We start from the raw sequence: 24,929 nt of genomic DNA, 5'->3' as shown, positions 1-24,929 counted from the left end.
ATGTTGTTTTAAGAAACATTGCTTCTTCAGAAAATAATATCAAACCAAAATATAGGAGACCACAGCTAGAGAGCAGTCCTGCTAGTTTATGGACACAGCAAAGCAAACAGATAATCGTCTATGACAACTCTTGAAACAGGCTGTTCTGCACCCACGCTCTGCCTTTCATCCATACAGAAGAAGCAATGTCCCAGCATCTCTAACTTGAAAGGCCGTATGCCCTTGAGAGGAGGACTTGCCCCCACCCAGAGCCAGTCATTGGACTCTTTTCCTTATCTCTTAGTAAAGGAATTTGAAAGTAAAGACAATAAAAAAACAGTCTGTTGACTAAGTGTTGAGTAAAGCAACATTTCCGCTCTTCAGCCTGGAGAAGCTAATCAGTTTTGTGCCTGGGGGCGGAGTTTCACTACTGCAAGCATCTGGCCAGGATGACTCAGGCATTATCCACACACTCCGTCCAGTGCAGACATGGGTCCGTGTCGGGTCCCGGGCAGCAGCGGCCTTCAAGAGGTCGCTCTTTGATCCCCTACCTGGTACACACAAAGAGAGACTAATTTTCTTCCTCTTAGAAATCCATACTCAAACTCTTGTCAGAGGGTTTGTGAGTGTTTGATGAAACAATTTTACAAGCATCTGATAGAACGTTCTCTGGTAATGGAACTGTTTTCTTTGCTATCCAGCATGGTACCTGCTAGCCACACACGGCTGTTAAACATATGAAATATAGCTGTTGCAACGGAGGAACTGAATGTTTCATTTTATCTACCTTAAATTCTTTTTAATTTAAATATCCACATGTGGCTAGTGGCCTTTCTATTGAATAGGCAGGTCCGGGTCAAAATAGTCCGCTTTCTAGGGTGCTGTATGAATTACCTATTATTGTATAACTATTTATTACGTCACACTTTCTAGGGTCAGGAATCTGGGAATGATTTGTCTAGGTGGTTCTGGCTCAGGGTCTCTTACGAGGTTCTGGACAAGCTCTCAACCAGAGCTGCATCAGCTGAAACCTTAACTGGGGCTGGCAGATCTGCTTCAGAGAAGCTTGGGGTAGAGTCCTCAGTCCTTCAGTGGCTGTTGGCTGAGCGCCTTCGTTCCTAACCACACGGGGCCTCTCCAGAGGGCTGCTCAAGAGTCTTCAAGACATGGCAGCTGGCCTCCTCGAAAGAGGACGATCCAAGAGGGAAAGTGGAGGGAGGAGGGAGAGACCAAGATGGAAATCACCACGTTTCTTAATAACCTAGTCTTGGACATGGCATCCCATCACTTCTGCCTTATTCACTTAGTCACACATACCAGCCCTGCAGCAATGTGGAAGGAGATTACGCAACGGTGTGGATACCAGCGTGTAGAGATCAAGGTGGTTGGGAAGCATCTCGGCTGCTGGCTGTCGTGAGAGTGTCACCTTTCCCTTTGAGCTGATCATCAGAGGGGCAACAGACTTGCCTCTCTCATCTTTATGGCTTCTCTTGTATTTTTCTAGATCCTAGTTTAAAAAAAAAAAAACAAGGACAGAGAGGGGGCCACATAGCCGAGCAAGCCCCTGGCTCAGTCCAGGAGTATCCGTGGGTATTTCCGTGCTGACGTGGACGGCGAGGCCGAGAGGCAGGTCCCAAGCCACTTCCCACCCTGGGCACCGCACCGCATTGCAGAGGCTCCGTCCTCTGCCCGAGCTGAGGATGCCATGTGCTTCTGTTTCAGTGAACAGTGCATCGAAGCCTATGAACTCCTCCTGGCGCTGGCCGAGAGCGAGCAGAGCCTCATCCTGGGGCAGTTCCGCGCGGCTGGTGTGGGGTCGTCCCCTGGTGAGTGTGGCCCAAGCCCCTCCGTCCCCTTCCTCCTCATCCCCGCCTCTTTTGCTCTCCTGCCCCCATCTCGGCTGTTGGCATTGGCATGCCTCCCGACAGCATGAAATTCCCTTGTCAAGTGTGTTTTTCATTTTTTCCTCATGACCGAGTGAGTAAATTGTTTATGTTGAATGCAGCAAGAACTGGAGTGGAAACAGCCTTACAGACAAGTTAAAACAAACAAGCCCTCTCAGGGAACATGCTCTCCCAGGCCGACAGTAGAACCAGATGGAGCGGCAGGCCCACGCTGGCGATGAAAGGGACCGGCTTTCCCACAGCCTCTCTCTCATGCTGGTTGTTGAGGGTCCCTTTGCTGCCTACGAGGCCTTTGCCTCCTCTGGCTGCCTTCGCCGGCTGTGCTTTTTCTCCAGGTTTGTTCCTTTGGAAGCGTGGGCTCCCCCTGCCTGGTCTCCGGGTGTCATGGGAACGCAGAGGAACCTTTCACACCTTGCTGTTGTCAGCCTCCCTGAACACTAACCCCGAGGATCCCCTGAGCCCCGGCCCTGCGGGCGAGGGGAGGTGGGGTGGGCCCACCTCTCCTCCCTGCCCCGCCCCCACCCCAGGGGTCACGCGTCCTGTTGGCGGGATTTGTCCCTCCAGATCCACACCGCCCCCCACTTCTGTCTCTCAATGTGGAGTAACTCGGAGGGCTGTGAGCTGAAAAAAACACAAGTGTGGCACCCTAGTTACCATCATTTGCCAAAACTTCACCAGTGACTGTGGCTCTGGGCCTTGAAATAACGTGAGGATGATGGCAGTGGACTTGGTGTTTGGGAGGAAAGAGCTCCAGGGACAGGGGTTGCCGTCTCTGGTGCTGAAGCCTCCACACTCCCTCAGCCTACACCTGATAACAGTGGCTTCTCCCGAGAAGCCGTGGCAGGTAAACAGAAAACTGACCAGACCACGCCGGAGTCAAAGGTGGGCAGTGTGGGCAGGCTGGGCACCAGGCCACCTGTCATGGACTGGCTTTTCCTCGAGGGCTGTGAGCCCCCGTTAGGGCTTGTCCTTCCAGGACACACCTTACAGAGAAGGTCACCATCAGGGTACCTCCGGAATGCATCCTCGTCCTCCTTTCCAGCTCCTCCTCCCTCCCTGCCTGGGCTGTAGCTTTTGCACCTATTTTTCCTCCTTCAGTTTTTTTTGTGTTTTTTTTAAGCTCTTTATTGGAATATAATTGCTTTACACTGTTGTGCCAGTTTTTGCTGTACAACAAAGTGAATCAGCTGTATTTATACATGTATCCCCATATCCCCTCCCTCCTGCGCAACTCCTTCCCACCCTCCCCATCCCACTCTAAGTCATCAGCCATCATCGAGCTGATCTCCCTGTGTTATGCAGCAACTTCCCACTAGCTATCTATTTTACATTTGGTGGTGTATATATGTCAGTGCTACTCTCTCACGTCGTCCCAGCTTCCCCTTCGCCCCCACCCCATGTCCTCAAGACTGTTCTCTACGTCTGTATCTTTATTCCTGCCCTGTCACTGGGTTCTTCAGTACCGTTTTTTTTTAGATTCCATATATATGTGTTCGCATACGGTATTTGTTTTTCTCTTTCTGGCTTACTTTGCTCTGTATGACAGTCTCTAAGTCCATGCACCTCACTACAAATAACTCAATTTCATTCCTTCTTATGGCTGAGTAATCTTCCGTTGTATATATGTGCCACATCTTCTTTATCCATTCATCTGTCGATGGGCATTTAGGTTGCTTCCACGTCCTGGCTATTGTAAATAGTGCTGCAGCCTCCTTCAGTTTTGACGTGGACAGGAATCTGAAGCGCGTCTGAAGGAAAGGAAGTATCCTGGGTGTTAATTTCCTGCTTCGTATCCAAGTTACCCTGTGAGGAAGCAGGTCTCCATTTGTAGGGGTGACCATCTTCCACCCTCAATTCTGGGATTTCTGGGGTTTTTTTTTTTTTTTTTTCCAATAGTATTACTATCCCAGCCCAGAAGTAGAAACTCTGCCAGCATTTCCATTAGGAACCTCATTTTTCAGGGTCTTTTAACCAAACCATAAAACTTTATTCCCCTATTAAATAGATCCTAAGATGATCTTGGCCTGCTGTCAAGTTTTTGTTTTAAGTATTAAGGAAAGTGATCAATGAGAGGAAAACATCAATCATCTTATTTCCAGTTTGTACCAGAGGAATGTCTTAAACCATTTCATCCTCAGAAGGTACCTTTTATGAAGCTTGTACCTACTCAGCACAGTTACTTGGTAGGATCTGAAAAGACTTAAATAAATCTGCATTTTAAATATTTAAAATCAATAATCAAAATGCCTTGTATTAACGTAATCCTGGGTAGCTCATGGGTCTACTTATAAAAGAGGCAGTCAGTAATATGCCTCTTCAGAATTCAGAGAGCAGTCGGTTGTTGAGATGTATGTAAAATATCTTATTTGTGGAAGGAAAAAAAAGCATGAAAGTTGTCAGAGAAATGGCCAGAGGGAGGTCCAGGGGATCTTAGCCTGCAAGACATGCACACCCACGTCTCCTCCCCATCCACCGTAAAGCGGAGCGCTGACTTACTTTTTAGCAGCTCCCCATTAAATCTCACTCTTCCATTCTGCTGACAATGGCAGCTGGCCTGTCATCCTGCCCTAACCTGCCATGTAGTTGCACAGCGAAGCAAGTACTAGTTGTAACATTTACCCACGGTGTCAGTTATTGTGGGTTTTTTCTTTGTTTCTTGTGGACTGCACAGGCATTCGTTCTAGATGATTTAGACAGTGCTTTTCAGACGGTGCCTGGGAATCTGTAAGAGTTTCTCTGGGCCTGAGTAGTGGGCTTGGGGGTGGGGAAGCTACGTGTATGCCCCCATCTCCACCCACTTCACCCAGTTTCCTGTTTATCATTTTTTATCTTAAGCTTTGGCATAAGATTTCACTTATAAATATTTGGAAGATCATGGGTCCAGGCTGTAGAAGTAACAAACCAGTGACTTGTTTGGCCAGCAGTTTTTGAAAACACAGCAGCAACGTGGCTGTCTTGGGCAGGGAATTCCCTCTCTGGCTCGGTGCTGGCGGCCGCCACCCTGATGTCTTGCTCCAGCCGTTACCTGGCTTCTGGAGGCAGTGGAGTTCACCCCTGGCCATGACCAAGCTCAGAGAGAAAGGCCAGGGACAGCATCCATGCAGGACCTCAGAGCCCCTCTGAAGGTCTCGTTTTAAGCATTAGTTTTGTTTCTTGTGCCTACACGAAGCTCTAAGCAAAGCTGCAGACGTGTGGAGATATCTCGCAGTTGGGCCTCAGGTTCTCTCTGGCCTCGTTCACGGGGAGGTGCCAACCAGCGCAGTGGAGAAGGGCCACACAGTAGGCTTGGGGCAGAGCGCGGGGAGCAGCCAGGAGCCTGGGGAATTAGAAAATCATAGCACGTTAGAGCTGGAAACAGACCTCAGAGCTCACACGGACCAGCCCTTTATTTGTTGATGAGGACCGTGGAGCCCAGAGCAGAGACGTGCCTTCCTCAGTGCAGTTTCTAGGTGAAGAGCCAGGCCCAGGACACACATCTCTTCACTGGCTCCACCGCTGGCTCCTCTCCACTGTGCCACCTCCACCCCAAGTAACTGGCTACTGATTATCCAGACTCACTTATCTAGACCAGTGCTGATGAACCCGTTGGCTTCTCTGCAATGCAGGAGACCAGTCAGGGGATGAGAACATCACTCAGATGCTCAAGAGAGCTCACGACTGCCGGAAGACAGCCGAGAACGCCGCCAAGGCCCTGCTCATGAAGCTGGACGGCAGCTGCGGGGGAGCCTTTGCTGTCGCCGGTTGCAGCGTGCAGCCCTGGGAGAGCCTGTCCTCCAACAGCCATACCAGGTAATTCTTGGCCTTTCTGCCACCAGCTGGACATGTGTCCCCGGGTAGTCCGCACTAGGCTTGATGTGCAGTGACCTGGCTCTTGAGGACTGTGAGGCTTGGGGGAGGGCAGAATTCTCCCCCAGCTTGCAGCCTGTACCCTCCTAAGAGTCAGGGAATCAGAACGGAAGAGCTGGAAAGCGCCTTCTCATTTTACCAGTGTGGACACTGCCACCCAGAGAGAAGGGGTGATTCGCTCAAGGAGGTGGAACCCAACCCTACCTTTCTGTCCGGTGTTCTTTCCCCGTTTTTGTTCTACCCTCCTTTTCTTTATAGTCCTTGATTTTCAGAAGCATTTGGGGTGGTGAAGGCCCACGTGCTGCAAATGGGCCTTAAGCACACAAGACGCAGACTGCATTCCGTTTCCAGGCTCCATTCTCTCCCTTCCTTTTGTGCCTCTGTCCTTTGTAAGCCCCTCTCAGGCAGCAGGCTTCCCTTCTCCCACCTCTTTGCCTTGTCAAGTGATACCATAATCATAGCGTGTGCTTAGCAGACACTTAGTCATGAACCTGGGTTCAAGTTCAGTGTCTGTGAATCTAGAAAACTGAAGTGGGTACTTGAAAAAGATGGGGAGGAAAGCAGTGAACACCTTGCTAAGCAGTGTTGTGTTAGTTTCTGATATACAGCACAGTGGTTCAATTATATGTATGTATGTATGGTTTTTTTTTTTCAGATTCTTTTCCATTATAGTTTATTACAAGATATTGAATATATTTCCTCGTGCTGTACAGTAGGACCTTGTTGTTTATTTTATATATAGCAGTTTCTATATGCTGATCCCAGACTCCTAACTTATCCCTCCCCACCCCTTTTCCCTTTGGTGAACGTAAGTTTGTTTTCTATGTCTGTGGGTCCATTTCTGTTTCATAAATAAGTTCATTTGCGTCATATTTTAGATTTCACATAGAAGTGCCATCATATGGTGTTTGTCTTTCTCTGTCTGACTTACTTCACTTAGTGTGATAATACCTAGGTCCATCCATGTTGCTGCAAAAAGAATGCCTTCCCTTTATATCCCAATTCTGTCTAGAAAGTACTTTGTCAGAGATTCTCATGTGATAATCAAATCACAAAAGACAGGAGGAGTAACTTACCCCATTTTTACAGGTGAGAAAACCTTGGCTCAGAGATGAGTGGGTGACTTGCCTGAATAAGATCCCATGGCTGATAGATACGAGGAAACTCAGGACCGGAGCCCAGGGCTTTGGCACCAAGCCTATTATTCCTTTCACTAGGCCAGGGTGGAGCTCACGATTTAAAGAAACAGAACAAAAGTGTCTGCTTGCAGGTCAAGTGACCAAAGCCACGTAAGGGTGGATTCGATCTCGAGCAAAAGGAGAAATACTGATGCTTTTTTCGGTACCTGAAAGAAACTTGCATTGGTCCCATCTGTCTTTCCCACTGATAGGACCCAGCCATCTGCCTAAGTGCAGATTTACCTGTTTTGGACCTGGTGCCTCAGGAAAGGGGACATTCCCAGTAACATACTTGGCCAGGTGCCCACAAACACAAGGGACTCATTTCCTTTTGACTCCAGCAACAATTGTCTTACTCAGGGAAGCACAGATTATCATTTATTTTTTTCTTAAAACCAGATTCTTCTGTTTAAACACAGAAAGCAGATGCCCTTCTTCATGACTTTTCCAGATGTGCATAATCTATGACTTCCACGTTTATTTAGCACAGGCGTGCAGTCCTCAAGTTGTCAGTGAGGCAGTTCTGTTGAATTAGTGAGCGTAAGAACTGGGTTGACAGGAATTGTGTACTGTTTCAGTAGCGTATGAGGGGTGTGTTACAGATCTGTTGCTCATACCTCCTCACCCGCAAAATAATTGTATTGCTTTAATCTAAATCAGAGACAAATTTAGAGCCAGTCAGAAGTGGGAGTGTTTTCTCACCAGCTATTTAGGGGAGACCCTGATTGTGAATATTTCTTAGAAATATTTTAATGTATAGATGAGCCTTGATTTTGAGACAGTCTTCTTAGAAAAGCTTAATTTTTTTCTTTTTTTTAAGAACTTTTATTGAGATATAATTGACATACAATAAGCTGCATATATTTAAAGTATACAATTTGGTATTTTTTCCCTATTAGTAATGTATATATGGCAGTCCCCATCTCCCAGTTCATCCCACCCCGGCTTTCCCCAGCTGGTGTCCACATGTTTGTTTAGAGAAGCTTAATTTTAAGTAATGTACTTCTGTAGGTTGACATAAACTCAGAGCATAGTTTCTCTTTGCAAGGATGACCTCACTAAAGAGCAGCCCATGAACTAAATTCAGTCTTAAGTAGATCTTCGCATCAAAGTACAGAGAACGTTAGCTCAGATTTCACTCAGTTCTCCTTAAAAAATGCCTCTCACACTCCCACCCACATCAGAGCAGCTTGGAGAGGGGGTTACAGAGGAACCACACAGCAAGCATTCATGTGGCAGCACACATTCTTGGGACCTGATACAACCAGACTGCTTATGTTCCGTGTGGATCAGAAAAAAAGTCCCAAACCACCAGACGCTTTCATAATTATAATAATTAATTTTTTGCTTGTAAATCGTGCCACTCCACTCAGACATTCCCCCATGTCAAGATTACGGAGGAAAGAAAGACGAGGCTTTCCAAGTTGGAGCTTCATGTGACTGTATCCATCCCCTCTCCTCCCATTGTAGCCAGCTGGCAGAGAGGATTCGAATCAGAGTGTCAGCCAACTGTTCCTCCAGGTCTCAGGAAAGGAATGCTGGGTACCAGGCCTCCAGGCGCCTTTCCGGCAGCACGTGGCAGCTCCCGATAACGGCAAGGTCATCGTTGCAGAAGGGAGCAGCCGAGTGGCAGTTACCAGCAAGGAGAATAAAAATGGTAGCCAGCCCATCAGTTGACTTGGTAGTCAGAAGCCCTGGGATGCTGCTGTTTCAGTTTTGAAACATTTCCTTATTTGCAAAAATACAGCCGTGGCCACATCAGAAAGTGTAATTGTCTTAATGGACAGAGTAACTAGGTAATGTGGGTTGCCTGGATATCAATGTATCACAACGGAGAGGCAAATGGAGTAAATTGATGAGAAGTGGGACTAGGAATTCTTTTTTCTTTTTTTTTTAGAAACTTACTCTTTTTTTTTTTTTTTGGCTGTGTTGGGTCTTTGTTGCTGAGCACGGGCTTTCTCTAGTTGCGGCGAGTGGGGGCTACTCTTTGTTGTGATGTGTGGGTTTCTCATTGCGGTGGCTTCTCTTGTTGTGGAGCACAGGCTCTAGGCACGTGGGCTTCAATAGTTGTGGTGCACGGGCTCAGTAGTTGTGGCGCACGGGCTTAGTTGCTCCGAGGCATGTAGGATCTTCCCGGACCAGGAATGGAACCCATGTCCCCTGCATTAGCAGGTGGACTCTTAACCACTGCACCACCAGGGAAGTCTGGGAATGGAAATTCTTAATCAAGCCCACCGTTTTTGTCATGGATCACAATTTCAGGTCATTGGGTGGAAGAACAATCATTGATCTAAATCTACAATAGGACAGTAGGCCCAGACAGAATAAGCCACAGCAAGTCTGCCCTCATGGAGGCTGGAGTCCCTTTTGTCCTACCATTAGGTGCGAATCATAGTGAATCCTGTGAGACTAGTGATTGCAGCCTTGCAGTGAGCTCTAGGACCATCCAGGGAGCCAGGGTCCCACCTGGCTGAGCACTTACACTGGGGCATAATCCCCAAATTGGAATAGGGAGTGGTGCAGCTCCAGAGGTGCCCAGCCCTCACCCTCTAAGCCAATCTGGATTAAGATGAAGTTTCACTGGGATGGAAAGAAAGGCTGGGAACAGTGGAATCGTGTCCATTGAAAGGGCAAATGGGATTGAAACAGCCGTCCAGTTAGGACAGGCCTGTGCCCCCACTATCAGCAAGCTTCCAGGAATGAGAGTCAGACTAGGTCTGGCTGTTGTAATAGGCATCTTTACTTCCCTCTGAAAAAAGAGAGGTGCTGTCCCCATCCAAGTACCAGGAGAGTCCCTCCAAAGTCCTTGGGATTAGTGCTTAGAAGTGCTAGTCAATTCTAAAGTCCGGCTCAGACACAGTCCTCCACCTGAGAGCATGGTGCTCAGGCCTCCTGTGCAAATGTCCTTGTCACTTATCATTTAGGTTCTATGGGAACTGGATGGAGACCTGAAATGTTTTTGCTTTCCTTTTTTTAACGACCTAATTTGCTGATTTTAAAAGAATTATATGCTCACTGTAAAAATAAACAATTAAAAATCAAGCATTACAAAATATTCTCCATACTAGGACCTTCCCTGGAAAGGAGTTTGGAATATATCTCCTCAGATTTAACTGTCCATTTTTTATTTACCTAGACCCTTGGTTGCCAGTGACAGAAGCACATTCAGATAGCTTGAAAAGGGGTCTTTATGGAAGGATATCAGGTGTCCCACAGAGGAGCCGTGTTCCTGGGCTGACGGCAGAGGGCCCCAGTGAGCCCGGGCAGCAGGAGAACCAGGCGGCTGAGCTCAGCCAGGCCACACCACATCTGGCCATTGTGGCCCCCGCACGAAGCTTTCACCTCCTGCCTGCTGCAGGCTGCTCCCCAGACGATAGAAAACCAGCACACCACCTACATTAGGACACCAGGCTGACTGGTTTCACTGATGTCAAGTAAGAAACTCCTGGGAAGGAACATCTTGTCCAGCTGGGCTCAAGTGCTGACCCGGTCATCTGTGGTCTTGGCAGTTCCCGCAGGAGCCACATGGGCAGAGAGAAGGGGTAGGTCCCAGAAGAAGGGGGAGGGTGTGTCATCCACAGACCAACACCTGGCATCTTTAAAAATGTGACTCCATCTCATTTTAACCCGACAAGGATCCTGTTATGTGGACTCTCTTGAAACTTGCTTTTTCCCCTTAGTATATTTTTAGGCACCTTTCCATGTGTATCATTCTTTTCAGTAGTGCCCGGTCTTCCATTGGATGGCAGTCCATCATGTATTTAGACAGCTTCCTCTTGTTGGATGTTTGGGTCCAGTTTTTACTGTCAGAACACTGCTGCAGTCTTGTCCTTGTCCTTATACCTGTCCCCCTTGTGCAATTTCTGTGGGACCAATTCTGAGAAGTAGAATGTGCTGGCTCAAAAATGACTGTTTCGAATGTCAAATAGCCCTCCATACGTGATCCAGCCAGTGTGTGAGGGCCTCTTCCTCCACACCCTTGCTGAAACTGGGTAGTATACATTTTTTTAATTTGGCCAATCTCTAGGCAAGAAAATATCCTTAATGTTTTAGTTTGTACTTCTTAATTATTAGTGATGTTGAAAATCATTTACAGTCACCCCTCAGTATCCTGGGGGATTGGTTCTAGGACCCCTGTGGGTAGCAAAATCCGAGGATGCTCAAGTCCCTTATATAAAGCATTGTGGTATTTGCATTAGAACCTGCAAACATCCTCTCATATATTTGAAATCATCTGTAGGTTACTTATAATACCTAATGTAATGTAAATGCTATGTAAATAGGTGTAAATAAAATGTACGTGTTATGTAAATAGTTGCCAACACACAGCAAATTCAAGTTTTGCTCTTTGAAACTTTCTGGATTTTTTTTTATTTCAAAAATTTTCCACCAACGATTGGTTGAATCTGCAGATACGGAATTCATAGGGAGTGCTGACTCTAAGGTGTTTCATTATTTTAACATCAGAGAAGTTGTTAGCAGCAGCATAGGAGTCAGGTCTATGTGGTGTCTATCTCGGTGTGTTAGCAGCAAACAAATTAGGAGCAGGTTAACATTTGTTTTAGAGATGCCTGGTTTCCAACAGCATCATAACAGCACCTTATAAAGACCTACAGAAAATAGAATCTGCCTCCTAAACGTGTCTCTCATTTTGCCTTCCACTGTCAGCTAAGTTTCTGGAGCCAGGCAGTTTTTGAGGACTTCAGTTATCTGGCAGTAGATTTCCCCTACCCATACAGTCATCCCCTTGGTATCCACAGAGTATCCGTTCCAGGACCCACCGCGGATTCCCCCAACCCACAATACTCTATTTATTTTTTAAAATCCACGTATAAGTGACCCACACAGTTCAAACTCGTGGTGTTTGAGAGTCAACTGTATTTTTTTAGATACTTTTTCCTCCTTGAACCACTTCTCCTAGCGAATTCTGATTATCCTTTGAGAGCATTCAGACCTAAGAGGTTTGGACTCTTTTGAGTATTTTTAGTCGTATGTGACAAAGAATTGTCAAAAACAGGCGGGGGCCAGCCCCACACTGAAACATTCAGGCAATTGAAAGGCCCAAGCGTCTGCTTAGAGGAGCGAGGCCCGACCCCCTCCTTCAAATACATTTAAAATGCTCAGCAAACAGAAGGCCCCCCGGTGGCACTTTCCTTCTGAAAATGAGCTGCTCCTTGATGTAAATGAGATCCTAACTGGGGCCAGGTAAGACATCAATAAAAACGTCAGGAAAAATCCATCTCTGGTTTTCAAGGCAAAAGAAATGAAATGTTCTTTTTGCTTTCTACCAAGACAAGATGAGGCAGCTGAAAAAGAAAATGGATTTTTCTTCTAAAAGCAGGATGGGGAGTTGTCTTGAGAACAGGGATGGGACGTGGTGGAGAGGGACAGAAGGGAGGACATTTGACTAAACTGCCGCATCTGCATCCCAGTGTGCGCAGGGCAGGCAGGAGGGTGGGGTGGCCCCAGGCTGGCCAGCATGCGCCCCTCCCCACCCCCACCCGGACTGCAGGCCAGCGGCATGTGTGCGAGGAGCAGACAGATCAGCAGGCAACTAAAGGACACAGAGCAGAACCAGCACGAGGGGCGCTCAAGCAGAGCCTCACAGAAAGGAGAAACCCACACGACCTGGCCCAGCGCCTCGAAAAACCAGGGCAAAACACAGAAATGTGCAGCCCCACCATCCTGGGACGGGCAGGGTTTGCTTCCTCTGTGGCTCTGCCCACAAACCCTCTCACCCTGGAGAGGAGGAATAACTCAGCCCACTCGGAAAGTGATTTATTCCCCCTTGACAGCTGAGCTCATCCGGCATTCCAAGCCGGGGGACTTAATGGATGACTTAACCCCCGCCCGGCAGCCGGCAGCAGGCCCTTGGGAGACCGACAGCGCCTTTGTCTGCAGGAGGCCAGAGAAGAGGCCGCGGCTTCTCCTCCTCTTACCACTGTCATAATCATATTCTGCGGTGGAACATTAAGAGCACGAAGCAGAATTGTAATTAACCTCGCCTGATCTGTTCCCTGCTGGTGTCCTGGAAGGGAGGGGCTGCAGGGCTAGGTGCTAATCTTGAAATTAAACTTTCCCCTGGAAAAGCACTTTACAGCTCTGAGCTTTCCACAGGGATAAAATCTGGAGGGAGATCTTTTGTCCTTTTTTCTTTTTCTTCCTTTCTTTTTACTTTTTTTTTTTTTTTTTTGGCACACGGGCTTAGTTGCTCTGTGGCATGTGGGATCTTCCTGGAGCAGGGATCGAACCCATGTCCTCTGCATTGGCAGGCGGATTCTTAACCACTGCGCCACCTAGGAAGCCCGTTCTTCCTTCCTTAAAACTATAGCCACAGCAGAGATGGTGAAACAAAAGCCTTCCCCGCCTGGCCAGGGATCAGGCCCCAGGCTCTAGAAGATTCCAAGACACCCCAAAGCCTGGCAACCTCTGCCCACCCATGTTGGTGTCTCCCAAGCAGTTCTAGCAGGTTTTCAAGTCTGGTCAAGCACTTGCCGCTTTGGCTTCTCCCTCAGACAGGCAGTTTTCTGCAGGACCTGCTATGTGGCTGACATCCCCAGAGGGAGGCCCTGAGTCTTGTGTTGGGTGTTGCTGGGCCACTGGCAAAGCTGTCCCTCCTCCTCCCCCAGAGCAAGTGCTGTGTGTGGGCCGCTGGCTTCAGGACCCGTTGTCTCATTTCCATAACCTGGTGACATGGGAACTGTTAGTATCCCCACTTTGTCACAGCCCAGAAAGGTTAGGTAATTCACTCCGGGCCCTAAAGCTAGGCATTGGCAGACAAAGAACGTTTACTCAGGTCTGCTTGATGTCGGAGACCTGCTCGTAATCACTGGTACCCACCAGATCAGCCCCAGAGCATAGTGGCCTCTCCCTAGAGAATTTGCGATGGGGCCCCGTTACTTTACAGGCTAGTTTGCAAATGCCCAGTTATCCTGTGGGGTCAACCAGTTGTTCTCAAACCAGGCTGTGCCTTAGAATCAGTGGGGAGGGTGCATAAAAGCAGATGGATGGGCCGCCTCCCCCCCCCCCCCCCCCCCCCCCCCGCCACCGCCGAGTTCCTGACTCTGTAAGTCTGGGTAGTAGGGCCTGGGAACATGCATTCCCAACAAGTTCCCAGGCAATGCTGCCGTGGTCAGCCCCACAACTGCTCTTTGACAACCACTAGGGAACACCAGTCCTGCGAAATGGAAAATATGCCAACAAACTATCCTTTCAGGGCCTCTATCCTTTTAGAGGACTCTCGCTTCTACTGTCCTTTGAGTTTTGAATTTTTATTTTTTTATTGAAGTATAATTGATTTACAATGTTGTGTTAATTATTGCTGTAGAGCAGTGTGACTCAGGTATACATACATATATATATATTCTTTTTCATACTCTTTTCCATTATGGTTTATGACAGGATATTGAATATAGTTCACTTGCTATATAGTAGCACCTTGTTGTTTATCCAGTCTAAATATACCAGTTAGCATCTGTTAACCCCAAACTCCCAGTCCATCCCTCTCCCCCCGCCCCCCCGCCTTGGCAACCACAATCTGTTCTCTACGTCTGAGTCTGTTTCCGTTTTGTAGATAGGTTCATGTGTGCCACAGTTTAGATTCCACATATGAGTGATATCATATGGTATTTGTCTTTCTCTTTCTGATTTCCTTCACTTAGTATGATGATCTCTAGTTGCATCCATGTTGATGCAAATGGCATTATTTGGTTCTTTTTTATGGCTGAGTAAATATTCCATTGTGTGTATATATATGCCATATCTTCATTATCCATTCCTCTGTTGATGGACATTTAGGTTGTTTTCATGTCTTGGCTTTTGTAAACAGTGCTGCTATGAACATAGAGGTGTGTGTATCTTTTTTTTTTTTTTTTTTTTTTAATTTTATTGGCTGTGTTGGGTCTTTTTTGCTGTGCGCAAGCTTTCTTTTTAGTTGCAGTGAGTGGAGGCTACTCTTCATTGTGGTGCGCAGGCTCCTCATTGCCGTGGCTTCTCTTGTTGCGGAGCACGGGCTCTAGGCATGTGGGCTTCAGTAGTTGCAGCACGTGGGGTCAATAGTTGTGGCTCATAGGCTCTAAAGCGCAGGCTCTATAGCTGTGGCGCACGGGTTTAGTTGCTCCGCAGCATGTGGGATCTTCCTGGAGCAGGGATCAAACCCATGTCCCCTGCATTGGAAGGCAGATTCTCAACCACCGTGCCACCTAGGAAGCCCTGCATGTATCTTTTTTAATTGTAGTTTTGTCTGGATATATGCCCAGGAGTGGGATGCTGAATCATAAGGCAATTCTATTTTTAGTTTTCTGAGAAACCTCCATACTGTTTTCCACAGTGGCTGCACCAACTTATATTCCCACCAACACTGTAGGAGGGTTTCCTTTTCTCCACACCCTCTCTAGCATTCCTTATTTGTAGACTTTTTAATGATGGCATTCTTACCAGCATGAGGTGTTACCTCATTGTAGTTTTGGTTTGCATTAAATTTCTTTTTTAAGTGACAGGAATCAAAGGTTGCCTCAAGTATGTTATATTTCTAAAAAAACATTTCAAAGAAAATATGACAAAAAAGTCACCCAGGTATTGGCTTATCTCTGTGTTTTCTCTGTGTTTAAAATTTTCAAAAATGACTTTTAAGGAAAAGAAGGACTACAGTTGTAAAGTGAACCTCTGGTGCTGAGTCCGAGCTTCACGGGAAAGGAGCTCCTACCGGAAGGCTCCTCCCAACTCACTGGAAGAGAAGTGTTGCTGTTTCCCAGCACCGCACTGTCTAAACATGCCGCGCCTGGGAGCGCATCTCCACACTCAGCCCTGTGGAATGCTTTGTGAACAGTACCACCACTTCAATTCACTTTAATTTTGTAGCTCATGTGTGGAAACGTAAGCATCTGTCCCTCCACATTGTGTTGACAGTGCATGAAGGCAAGCTCGGAGTCCTGTTGAATGGTTCCTGTAAGGCTTGCCTAACACCGAGCAGGTCTTTACCAGAGAAGGCTGAGATGCTGAGGGAGGGACCCTGTTTCCTCCCTAGGATGAAAATCCCTCTTGCTGGGCAGCTGTCAACCTCAGACGCCCCCGCTGGCTCCCCAGCGCCCTCTGCTGGTGGTCCTGGTTGCTCTTTCATGCTTCTCTTGAGCAGCTTTGTTTTTTTTGTGCAGTTGCACCTGAAGTGTTCCCACTGGAGGGTATTGATGCTTGTCCCATCTCCTCCTTTGTAAAATACAGCTTGAGAACACGTAACATTGATGATGAGTAATTTTTAACCTCCTGCCTGCCTTCTCAGCTTCCGCCATCTCTCCCGAGCTTGTTGCAATAGCCCCCAAAAGGTCCCCCTGCCTCTGCCCTTGCCTCCCCACACCTCTGCGCAGCACAGCAGACAGAGGGATCCTGTTAAAACGTAAGGCAGATCATGTCACTCGTCTATTACACACCCTCAGTGGCTTCTAAGTCTAATTCTAGAGAAAAAGACACAGCCCTCATGAGACCCTGTGTGACCTGGCACCCTGCCCCCCCACATACACCCCTCCTCTCGGACCGGCTCTCTTCCCTCTCCCCGGGCTGACCCTGATTCAGCCACAATCTCATGCTGGCTGGCCAGCCAGCCTCACTGCCTCAGGCCTTTTGCGTTTGCTGTGTCCTCTGCTTGGATCACTCTTCCTCCAGATATCCACAGAGCTCCCTTTCTCGCCTCTTTCAGGTCTACTCAAATGTAGCTCCTCGAACCCTGTTTGGAAGAATCATCCCATCCCCTCCTTGTGCTCCCCACAAGTGTGTCGTTTTTCTCCCCGGTACCTCTCCCTGTCTGATGTGCTGTGTATCTTACGTGTTTGTCTCCCCTGTTGGAATATGAGTTCCATGAAGGCAGAGATTTTTCTAGGGCCTAGACGAGTGACCCGTAGTAAGTACTCCAGTATTTCTTAATGAATGTGTAATGGCTGTGTTTATTGTGTGCTTACTATGTGCTGGGCACTGTTCCACACACTTTCATTTTATCTCATTTAATCCTCAGCACAGCCTTAGGAAGCTTGCACTGTATTACCTTCATTTTAGAGATGAGGAACCAAGCACAAAGAGTTTGAGTCTTGCTACCTCTAAATCTACAAAGCATATCAGATGCTCAGGTCCCAGGTGAAGGCAATACCGCTGTATTCGGGTTGCCCAGAAAAACAGAATCAACAGGAGTATGTGGGTGGGTGGGTGGGTGTGTGTATGTGTATGGAGTGACTGATTGATTGGTTGATTGATTTTAATGAATTGGCTTGTTTGATTATGGGGGCTGGCAAGTCCTAAATCTACAGGGCCGGCAGGCTGGAGAGCCCAGGAAGAGGTGATGTTGCAGTCTTGAATGCAAAGGCAATCTGGAGGCAGAATTTCTTCTTTCCTGGGGGATTTCCATCTCTTATCACCTCAACTAATTGGATGCGACCCGCCTACCCTGTGGAGGGTAATCTGCTTTCCACAAAGTCTACTGATTGAAATGTTAATCACGCATACAAAATACCTTCACGGCAACATTGAAGAGGGGTGTCTGGCCAAGCAACTGGGCACCATAGCCTAGCCCAGCTGACACGTGTAACTAACCATCACAACCTCGGAAGAGGTGCCGTGTGCTGCTCCCTCCTTCTCCGGGGAACATCCCACCTGTCCTGATGGGGTGAAGGGTGTTGGGGGCCACAGAGAGTCTGTGGTGCTTGGGAGCTTTCAGTCCTGGCGGGAGTTCTCTGACCTGAAGACCACCTCAAGCCCTAGGAAGTTCTCTTCCTTGGGTGCGTGGCTACCATCTCTTCTCACCCTTCTCTCCCCGGAAGCCTCAACTTCTTGATAATGTGTCACGTATAAGAGTGGAATGGCCCTTGGTCACATCGAGGTGATAGGGAGGAGATACCTCTGCTGAGTCGGGGTCCTGGCCTGTTACCCCTGATCCAGTGTGAGGTGAGGAGGGCAGGTCTGGCCTTGGGGCAGCCAACAGCCTGTGGAGACCAGTCCCTGCTCCTGGCACAGCTTCCAGCAGCAGGAATCTTGGGGAGACGGGGCTGTGGAATGAGGAGACGGCGGCCCAAGTCCAGCTGCACGAGTTTCCAGCCTCATGACCAGGCAAGCTACTTAATGACTCACACCCTCCATTTCTGAACCTGTAAGGACAGAGACGATGAGGCTGACCTGGGCCACTGTGATGAGAGCTAAACGGGCCCCCGCTTGTTTACCTGCCATCTTTCCGAAGCCACATCCACGGGGGCTGCGCCGAGGGTAGGTGGGTCCGGGGCAACGGCTGAAGGTCCATGCTGGCCTCAGGTGCTTGAGGACTGGGTAGAGGGGGCTTCATCCTGAGCCAGTGGGGCAGCCTGCAACCCTCTTGAGTGCCAAGCCTCCATTTTCCTGTGGTTATCCTCCTTCCGCGGTGCTCTGGAACCCACAGAAACTCTCACGGACCACCACATTCCCGGAGTTCGGCCCTAGGTGCTCCTCAGAGCTGCCAGCCCCTGCTTGGTCACCATTCAGCGTGGGCGGCCCAGAGCCCCTTGGACTGGCCTGAGTCCCTGTGATGGGTGTTGCATTCAGCCGTGATGCAGAGGAGCAGCTGCAGAGGCCTGGGGGGCACCGTGCTTTCTAGGTCGTGGCAATATTACACACACAGAGGGTCGCCCCTCACTACCACTCCTTCCAGCTCCCACCCCCAGGGGACTGCTCTCAGCAGTCTGGGACATGTGTGTGCACAGAGCGTATGTGTACACACACACACACACACACACACACACAAGAGCTATAGACCATGCCATAGGTGTTCTGTTCTTCAGCTTGCTTTGTTCCCTTAACACATCCCTTTCTTTAAGTCCTATCCATACATACACTTATTTTTATGGCATATTTTTCATCCTATTTCCTCACGCAAACTCTCTCCGCCATTGCCATAATTATTACTGTAATGTCCACATAATTTCCCTCTCTTTGATGTGTACTGTAACTCACTAAACCTTATGTTCCGTGAAGCATCTTTGTATGTGTGTATCTTGTTGCTTCTGTGGATTTCCTTAGAATTCATTTCTAGGGTCCACACCTTGTCTTAAAGGCTGTAAACATTTCTGATGTTCTTCATACTCATTTCTTTCCCAAAAGGTGGTAGCAATTTACTGTGGCACAAAGAATGCTATTTTCGTTGTTGTTTTTGGATTACCATCTAAATACTGTCGGAGAGAGGGGGGTATGGAGAAGAATGAGGGAGAAAGGTCTGCTGGCAATGACTGGAGGTGCGATGGGTTTTCTTTGTCTCCCCAGCACGACCAGCTCCACAGCCAGCAGCTGTGACACGGAGTTTACTAAGGAGGATGAACAAAGGCTGAAGGATTACATCCAGCAGCTCAGGAACGACAGGGCGGCGGTCAAGCTGACCATGCTGGAGCTGGAGAGCGTCCACATCGACCCTCTCAGCTACGACGTCAAGCCCCGGGGAGACAGCCAGCGGCTAGATCTCGAAAACGCGGTGCTGATGCAGGAGCTGATGGCCATGAAGGTATCCACGTGGGGGGAGAGGGGCCTCTTTTCAAACCCTGATCCCATCCACTCCACGGTCATCAGGAGGACATAGAAAAAGGCCTCTCGGAAGTGGGTCAGCCCATCCGCGTTCGGTCACCTCCTCCCCGGAGGACAGCCAGAGCCTCGTGTGTCGGCAGGGGTGGTTCCAGTATGTCTGGGGGTCACTTGAGCTGGGTATGTTCCTGGAGAGGTGAGTTGAGTGCTGGAGAAACCTCAGGGGGTCCCAGGCCAGAACGGAACAGCGCGTCTCCAAGAGGAGCCAGAGAGACCTCCGCAGGGCGGAGCCGCCTCGGTGCGGCTAGGAGGAGCCCTGGTCTCCAGAAGGCTTGCAGGCGCTTCCCGGGCCCATGCTGACGTTAAGGTGAGGTGGGGAGAACGGGGCAAGGCCAGTGCGGCGTTTGGACAAGAGCCCCGGTTTCCTGACCCCCTCGTCCCTTTGGTGTCGTGTGGAGCATCGACAGCCGATCCCTGTCACGCTCCGGGGGGACGTGCCCAGCACGCCCCTGCGCTCCGTGGCCGCTGCGGCTGGCGTCTGGGTGAAGGCTGGGAAGACTCTGGGCCGTGGCAGCAGGTCCAGGTCAGATCTGGGCCCCAGCCTCTCAGACCCCGACTGACGCCCGCTGGGGAGTCCCCGTGCTACGTGGGCCGATTTCCCCTCTCGCGGCCCGTGAGCCGGGCGCTGTGTCCATAACCACAGTGCCTTTTCCCCTCTCTGGGGGCTTCTGCACCCTGTGACGTGAAGCTGCCCTCCCGTGGTTTCTTCCAAACATCATGCTTCCTTTGGCCAAAGGCTACGGATTGCCTTTTTATATTCAGGGCCAATGTGTTGTGCGATAAATTCAGCATCATTTTGGCCAGAAAAGATATTTTTGGTGAAATAAAAGCTCTTATATTCCCTTTGCCGCTTGCAAATAAAGTGTACATGCCATAGCAATTTTCTTAAAAAATAGGAATTATAAAAAGCTGGGAGAGAAATAACCCGTAATATCGTGACCCGGGGCAGCCGCTAGGTTCCCTCCCTAGGAGTTTTTTAAAGGACAGACATCAGCATCGCCTCCTTCCCTATACATCCCTAGTAGAGTGTTCAAGGGTGTGTGCTCGCCCACACCAAATCCAGTGGCTGCAGATTTTGTTGGATCTCACCATTTTGTTCCAGGCTACAACTGCGGAGAGACTAAAGTTTTCCTGTTTTTTTCCACTTGTAGTTGGTCTTTGGCTCTTTCTCAAACCCACTCTACTTTTTGGAGTATCCCATCCTTTCATTGCGACTCCTTTTCTCTTTCGTTGTTTTAAATATTTATTTTCTGTTTCTTCTCTTGTTCATTCCGGTTCTTTAAATGCCGATTCTGCCTCCCTGTGACTCACTTCCCTTTTCTCTGTGTGTGTGTGTTGGGGGGAGAACGCGGGTGGCCAGCTCACCCTCGGTGGAGGTTGTGTCTTCTGTGGGGTCCTGCGGGTCCTGGGTGGACATGTCCCTGTGGACGGTTGTGTCCTTGGATCCGTTGGGACGCGTGGGTTTCAGAGCTGTAGGGCTGGTTTCTATTACATTCCTGGCTAAGGATTCCTGTTGCACATGCCTCAGGTTTGTCACCTGACTCCTCAAAAGAGGCTTTGCTCTCTTTTCCCACCAAAGCCTGAGGTAGACGCGAGCTGGGGGCGGTATCCTTGCTGTGGGCGCGTCCCCGCTGCCTGGCACAGCTGCAGGGCCCTAGACTGCCATCAGGGGTGATTAAATCCGCGGACTGGTGCCATGGAAAGTGAAAAAGGAGACGGGAATTGGAAGGGACCTGGTCAGACCCAGCCTCGTATGAATGACCCTTTGACAACCTCTTCGATGGTTAGCCTGGGCCTGCTAGAAGACTGGTTTCCAGCATGGCCCGATGTGACCACTGGGGAAGTGGAGGTGGGAGTTCTGGTTGTTAGAAAGGTTCTCCTTGTAGTCTTCCTTGTCGTGAGCCAAGGTCTGCCCGCCTGTACCTCCTGCCCGCTGACCTCAGTGCCGGTGCACAGCGGCAAGCGCGTGGCTTGGTGCACGAGTCGGTCCTGCAGATGTGCGGAGGCAGCCGTCCAGTCTCCTCAGGGTCACGGTCTCTCCAGCTGCCACGGGATACCTCCCTCAGGGCCACGGGTGAGGGCCAGGGACCCCCTTCCCCTGCCCAGCCCTGCTCTCCTCACGTGGGCACCCCATGTGCTCTGTGCTCCACAGGAGGAGATGGCCGAGCTGAAGGCCCAGCTGTACCTCCTGGAGAAGGAGAAGAAGGCCCTGGAGCTGAAGCTGAGCACAAGGGAGGCCCAGGAGCAGGCCTACCTGGTGCACATCGAGCACCTGAAGTCCGAGGTGGAGGAGCAGAAGGAGCAGCGCACGCGGTCCCTCAGCTCCACCAGCAGCGGCGGGAAGGACAAGGCCGGCAAGGTAGGGGCGCGGGGGCCCCGGGGCTCGGGCCTCACCTCCTGCCTGGGTCCCGCCACTGCCCCTCGCCACCCTGCTGCCTCGGCTTCCTTATTTGCATAGGAACCGCAAGCCATTTGAGAAATCTGAAAGAAGGTGACATTTTGAGTGCAAAGAAACCAAATCCACATTAAAAAAAAAAAAAAAGAAAAAATCTCACTTTATGTAACAGTGAAAGCATTTTCACAGATCACAGCCTTATCCGGGGAGCGATCTGTGCAGTGGTGCAGGAGGCTGGTACCCGTTCCACCTCCCCCTTCTGTCCCCGTCACACTGTGACCATCGTTTGTTGATGGCTTGGTACCGATCACTGCATTGTATCATCTCCCTTAAGTCTCACGACTCTAAGGAAAAAAGAGTTATCCCCATTTACGTGAGGAAAATGAGGTTGAAAGGAAGTGAGGTGTCACAGCTAGCGAAGAGCAGAATCAGGGTTTAACCCCGGTTCGGCTGACGGGCCGCCGCCTCTCGTCTGTCTCCTCCTCCGCTTCCGACTTCCAACTTCCATGAGGTGGGAGGCGGCCCTGCGCCGCCCAGAGGAGGTCACAGAGAGTGGGCGGTCGGTGGTACCTTCTTGCAAACTCACACTTTCAGTAGCCCACATGCCTTTTTTTTCTAGAATCCAAGCTCATTCCATCATCCTCTGTCTCAGAATGATTCCAAGTACTGCACTGGAGAAAAAAAACAGTCTAGACCCTAAAGAAAGGTCTCCCTCGTCTCAGGGTTCTGGGATTCTGTGTACTGAATTTTCTGTTCCTAATAAATGCCAGCTTCTCCTGACCCCAGCTTGTCTCAGGCCCAGGATTTGTGGGCACGTGCTAACCGGCTGGTCTGATGAGTAGCTCCCACAGCCTCGATGCAGGGGTGTCTTCACGAGAGTAGTGGACCTGAGAAGAAAGCACCTTGCTGATGTTGTGTGGCAGTAAATGGTCACCCCCCAAACAGCTAAGAACTGTAACACGTGCTCCAGAGAGGCCTTCACCCACGTCTCATCTACGAGGGCGCCAAGGGAGTCCATGGCTGTGGCACCCAGCTGGGCTGCTCTGCTGAGGTCCCGGCTGCTTCTCAGTCATCTGTTCATGTGATGGATGTGATCTGGTCCAGGCAAGATGCTGGAGGCAGTTTCAGGAGTTTAGATTCCAGTGGGGGATGCCGATGGGCAAATAGATGATCACAACACAGGGACACAATGTCCTGAGTGCAGGGATCGATGTCCACTGTGAGGGGAGGCCACAGATCAGATCCACAATCCAGATTTGGAGATTTGGGACAGGTTTCCTGAACTGATACCCAGGGGAGAGTGGGTGCTAGCCCGATGAAGAGAGCCAGGATAGGCCAGGAAGTCCACCCTACACCAGTGGAATGGCACGAGCAAAGCCCAGAGGGAGGAGGAATTGACACGTTGGCTGTAGAGGCCAGCTGGCTGTGCCGTCCTGAGGATGAGGAGGAATTGCTGAGGGGTTTTTGCAGGGAGTGCTGTGACGCAGTCTCAACTTTGGAAAGGTCACCATGCAGGTGCACCCTGAAACCACGTGCCCAGTGCTTGGGGAGTCTGGTTGGGGTGGGCGGCAGCCTCCAAAGTGCTGTTTCAAATGGGGCTCAGGGAGATGGGGTTTTCTGCTCTATGCCAGCAGCTTCAGAGTCTTTGCACAGTCTTTCGAGTTTGTTAGCAGTCACTTTAGGACAGAGCCTGAGAGACAGAGCTCCAGTGTTTGTGTGTGTGCTCTTAGGGTGTGGTAGAAATGGCCTTACCAGGCTCTTGCCAGAAGGCCCATGAACTGAGCATTTTCCCCTAGTGCTTAGTATGTATTTTGACTAGGGGAAGCACTGTGATTTGTGGAATGGCTTCAAAGAACAGAAATCTCTTTGACGGAAAAGGCCAGATGATTTATTTTTATTTTTATTTTTTTTCATTCGAGTAAGGAGCTTTATAATAGTGCTCTGTGTTGTTCAGGTAATGAAATTAGAGTAAGCTGATTATTTTGTGTTTCAAAAATTAGATCCATTTACTATATCAATAATATCTCCCTTCTGGGCTATTCATTTGGTCTTATTTGTCGACAGATGAGGCAAGCAGTCTGCAGCAGAGGCTGGTTAAGATGCCGGATAGTCAGTATTTAGGATTTTCAGGTCATACGGACTCTGCTGCAACTGCATAACTTTGCCTTTGCCGAATTGCACTGTGAAGACAGAGACAACACAGACACGAAGGCGCGTGGCTGTGTTCTAACATTTTATGTATGGGTGCTGAAATATGAATCATACGGTTTCTGTATATCACAAAATATTCCTTACAATTTTTTTCCATGATTTTAAAAACAAAAACAATTCTTGCCCTGTGGGCCTTATAAAAACAGGTAACAGGCCAGATTGGGGTCTAGAATATCCACTCTTGCTTCGGAGGGGGGCAGTGTCATGCTTGGTTTAAAACTTCCCTCCAGCCAGCAAGCTGGGTTCCAAATCTTGCCCAAGTTCCATTAGGTTTTTCAGTTCTTGTCTGTATGCAACAGAGATTACCAGACATGTTCAGTGAGAGGCACTGGGTGAGACAAAGCTGTCCCTGTCCTTAAGGAGTCTCATGAAATGTTCACCCCGCAGGGGAGTCGATGTGCTAAAAGAGGGTGTTGGACTCTGGAGAGACTCGAGGCCTGGTCGATGGGGGCTCGGGTCTGCAGGACGCTAGGCAGAGGGAAGGGAGGGAGAGCAGAGTTGGCAGAGGCACAGCGGGGGAGAGGGGTTCAGATGTTGCTGCCACCTCCGGAGGAGCCCCGGTTTGGTGGCGTTTCTGTGCCAGTGGGCTGAGGAGACCCAGTGCCCTCCTGTCACCTGGACTTCTAGCACTGGATTCACTTCCTGGTAGCGCTCATCCCATTGCGATACAGCCTCTTGTTTACATTCTGTCTCGTGTAGCAGATCACAGGCTTTTTATTCTCAAGCCTGGGCTGTAGTAAATCCTCAGTAAGTGTCTGCTGAGCAAATGATCGGGTGAGCTCTGTCCGCCTGTGCTTATTACACATCACAGCAGCTGCCCTCTGTCTGTATGCAGAG

General features: G+C 49.4%; 1 protein-coding gene across 6 annotated transcripts in view; it reads left to right on the top strand.

Annotated features, from left to right (window-relative positions):
- Positions 1–24,929, top strand: part of MCC (MCC regulator of WNT signaling pathway) — a 430,355-nt gene that overhangs the window by 386,011 nt on the left and 19,415 nt on the right. For all 6 annotated transcript variants that reach the window (XM_057737620.1, XM_057737622.1, XM_057737624.1 and 3 more), the window contains 4 exons: positions 1,702–1,805; positions 5,489–5,672; positions 19,175–19,409; positions 21,639–21,845. In XM_057737620.1, the coding sequence (XP_057593603.1) occupies positions 1,702–1,805; positions 5,489–5,672; positions 19,175–19,409; positions 21,639–21,845 (730 nt within the window). The remainder of the gene's footprint in view (positions 1–1,701; positions 1,806–5,488; positions 5,673–19,174; positions 19,410–21,638; positions 21,846–24,929) is intronic.

The sequence above is a fragment of the Hippopotamus amphibius genome, chromosome 1, assembly GCF_030028045.1.
Source record: "Hippopotamus amphibius kiboko isolate mHipAmp2 chromosome 1, mHipAmp2.hap2, whole genome shotgun sequence".
In the NCBI taxonomy this organism is placed as follows: Eukaryota; Metazoa; Chordata; class Mammalia; order Artiodactyla; family Hippopotamidae; genus Hippopotamus; species Hippopotamus amphibius.
The sequence above is the reverse complement of the archived record's forward strand: the minus strand, read 5'-3'. Positions and strand labels throughout refer to the sequence as shown.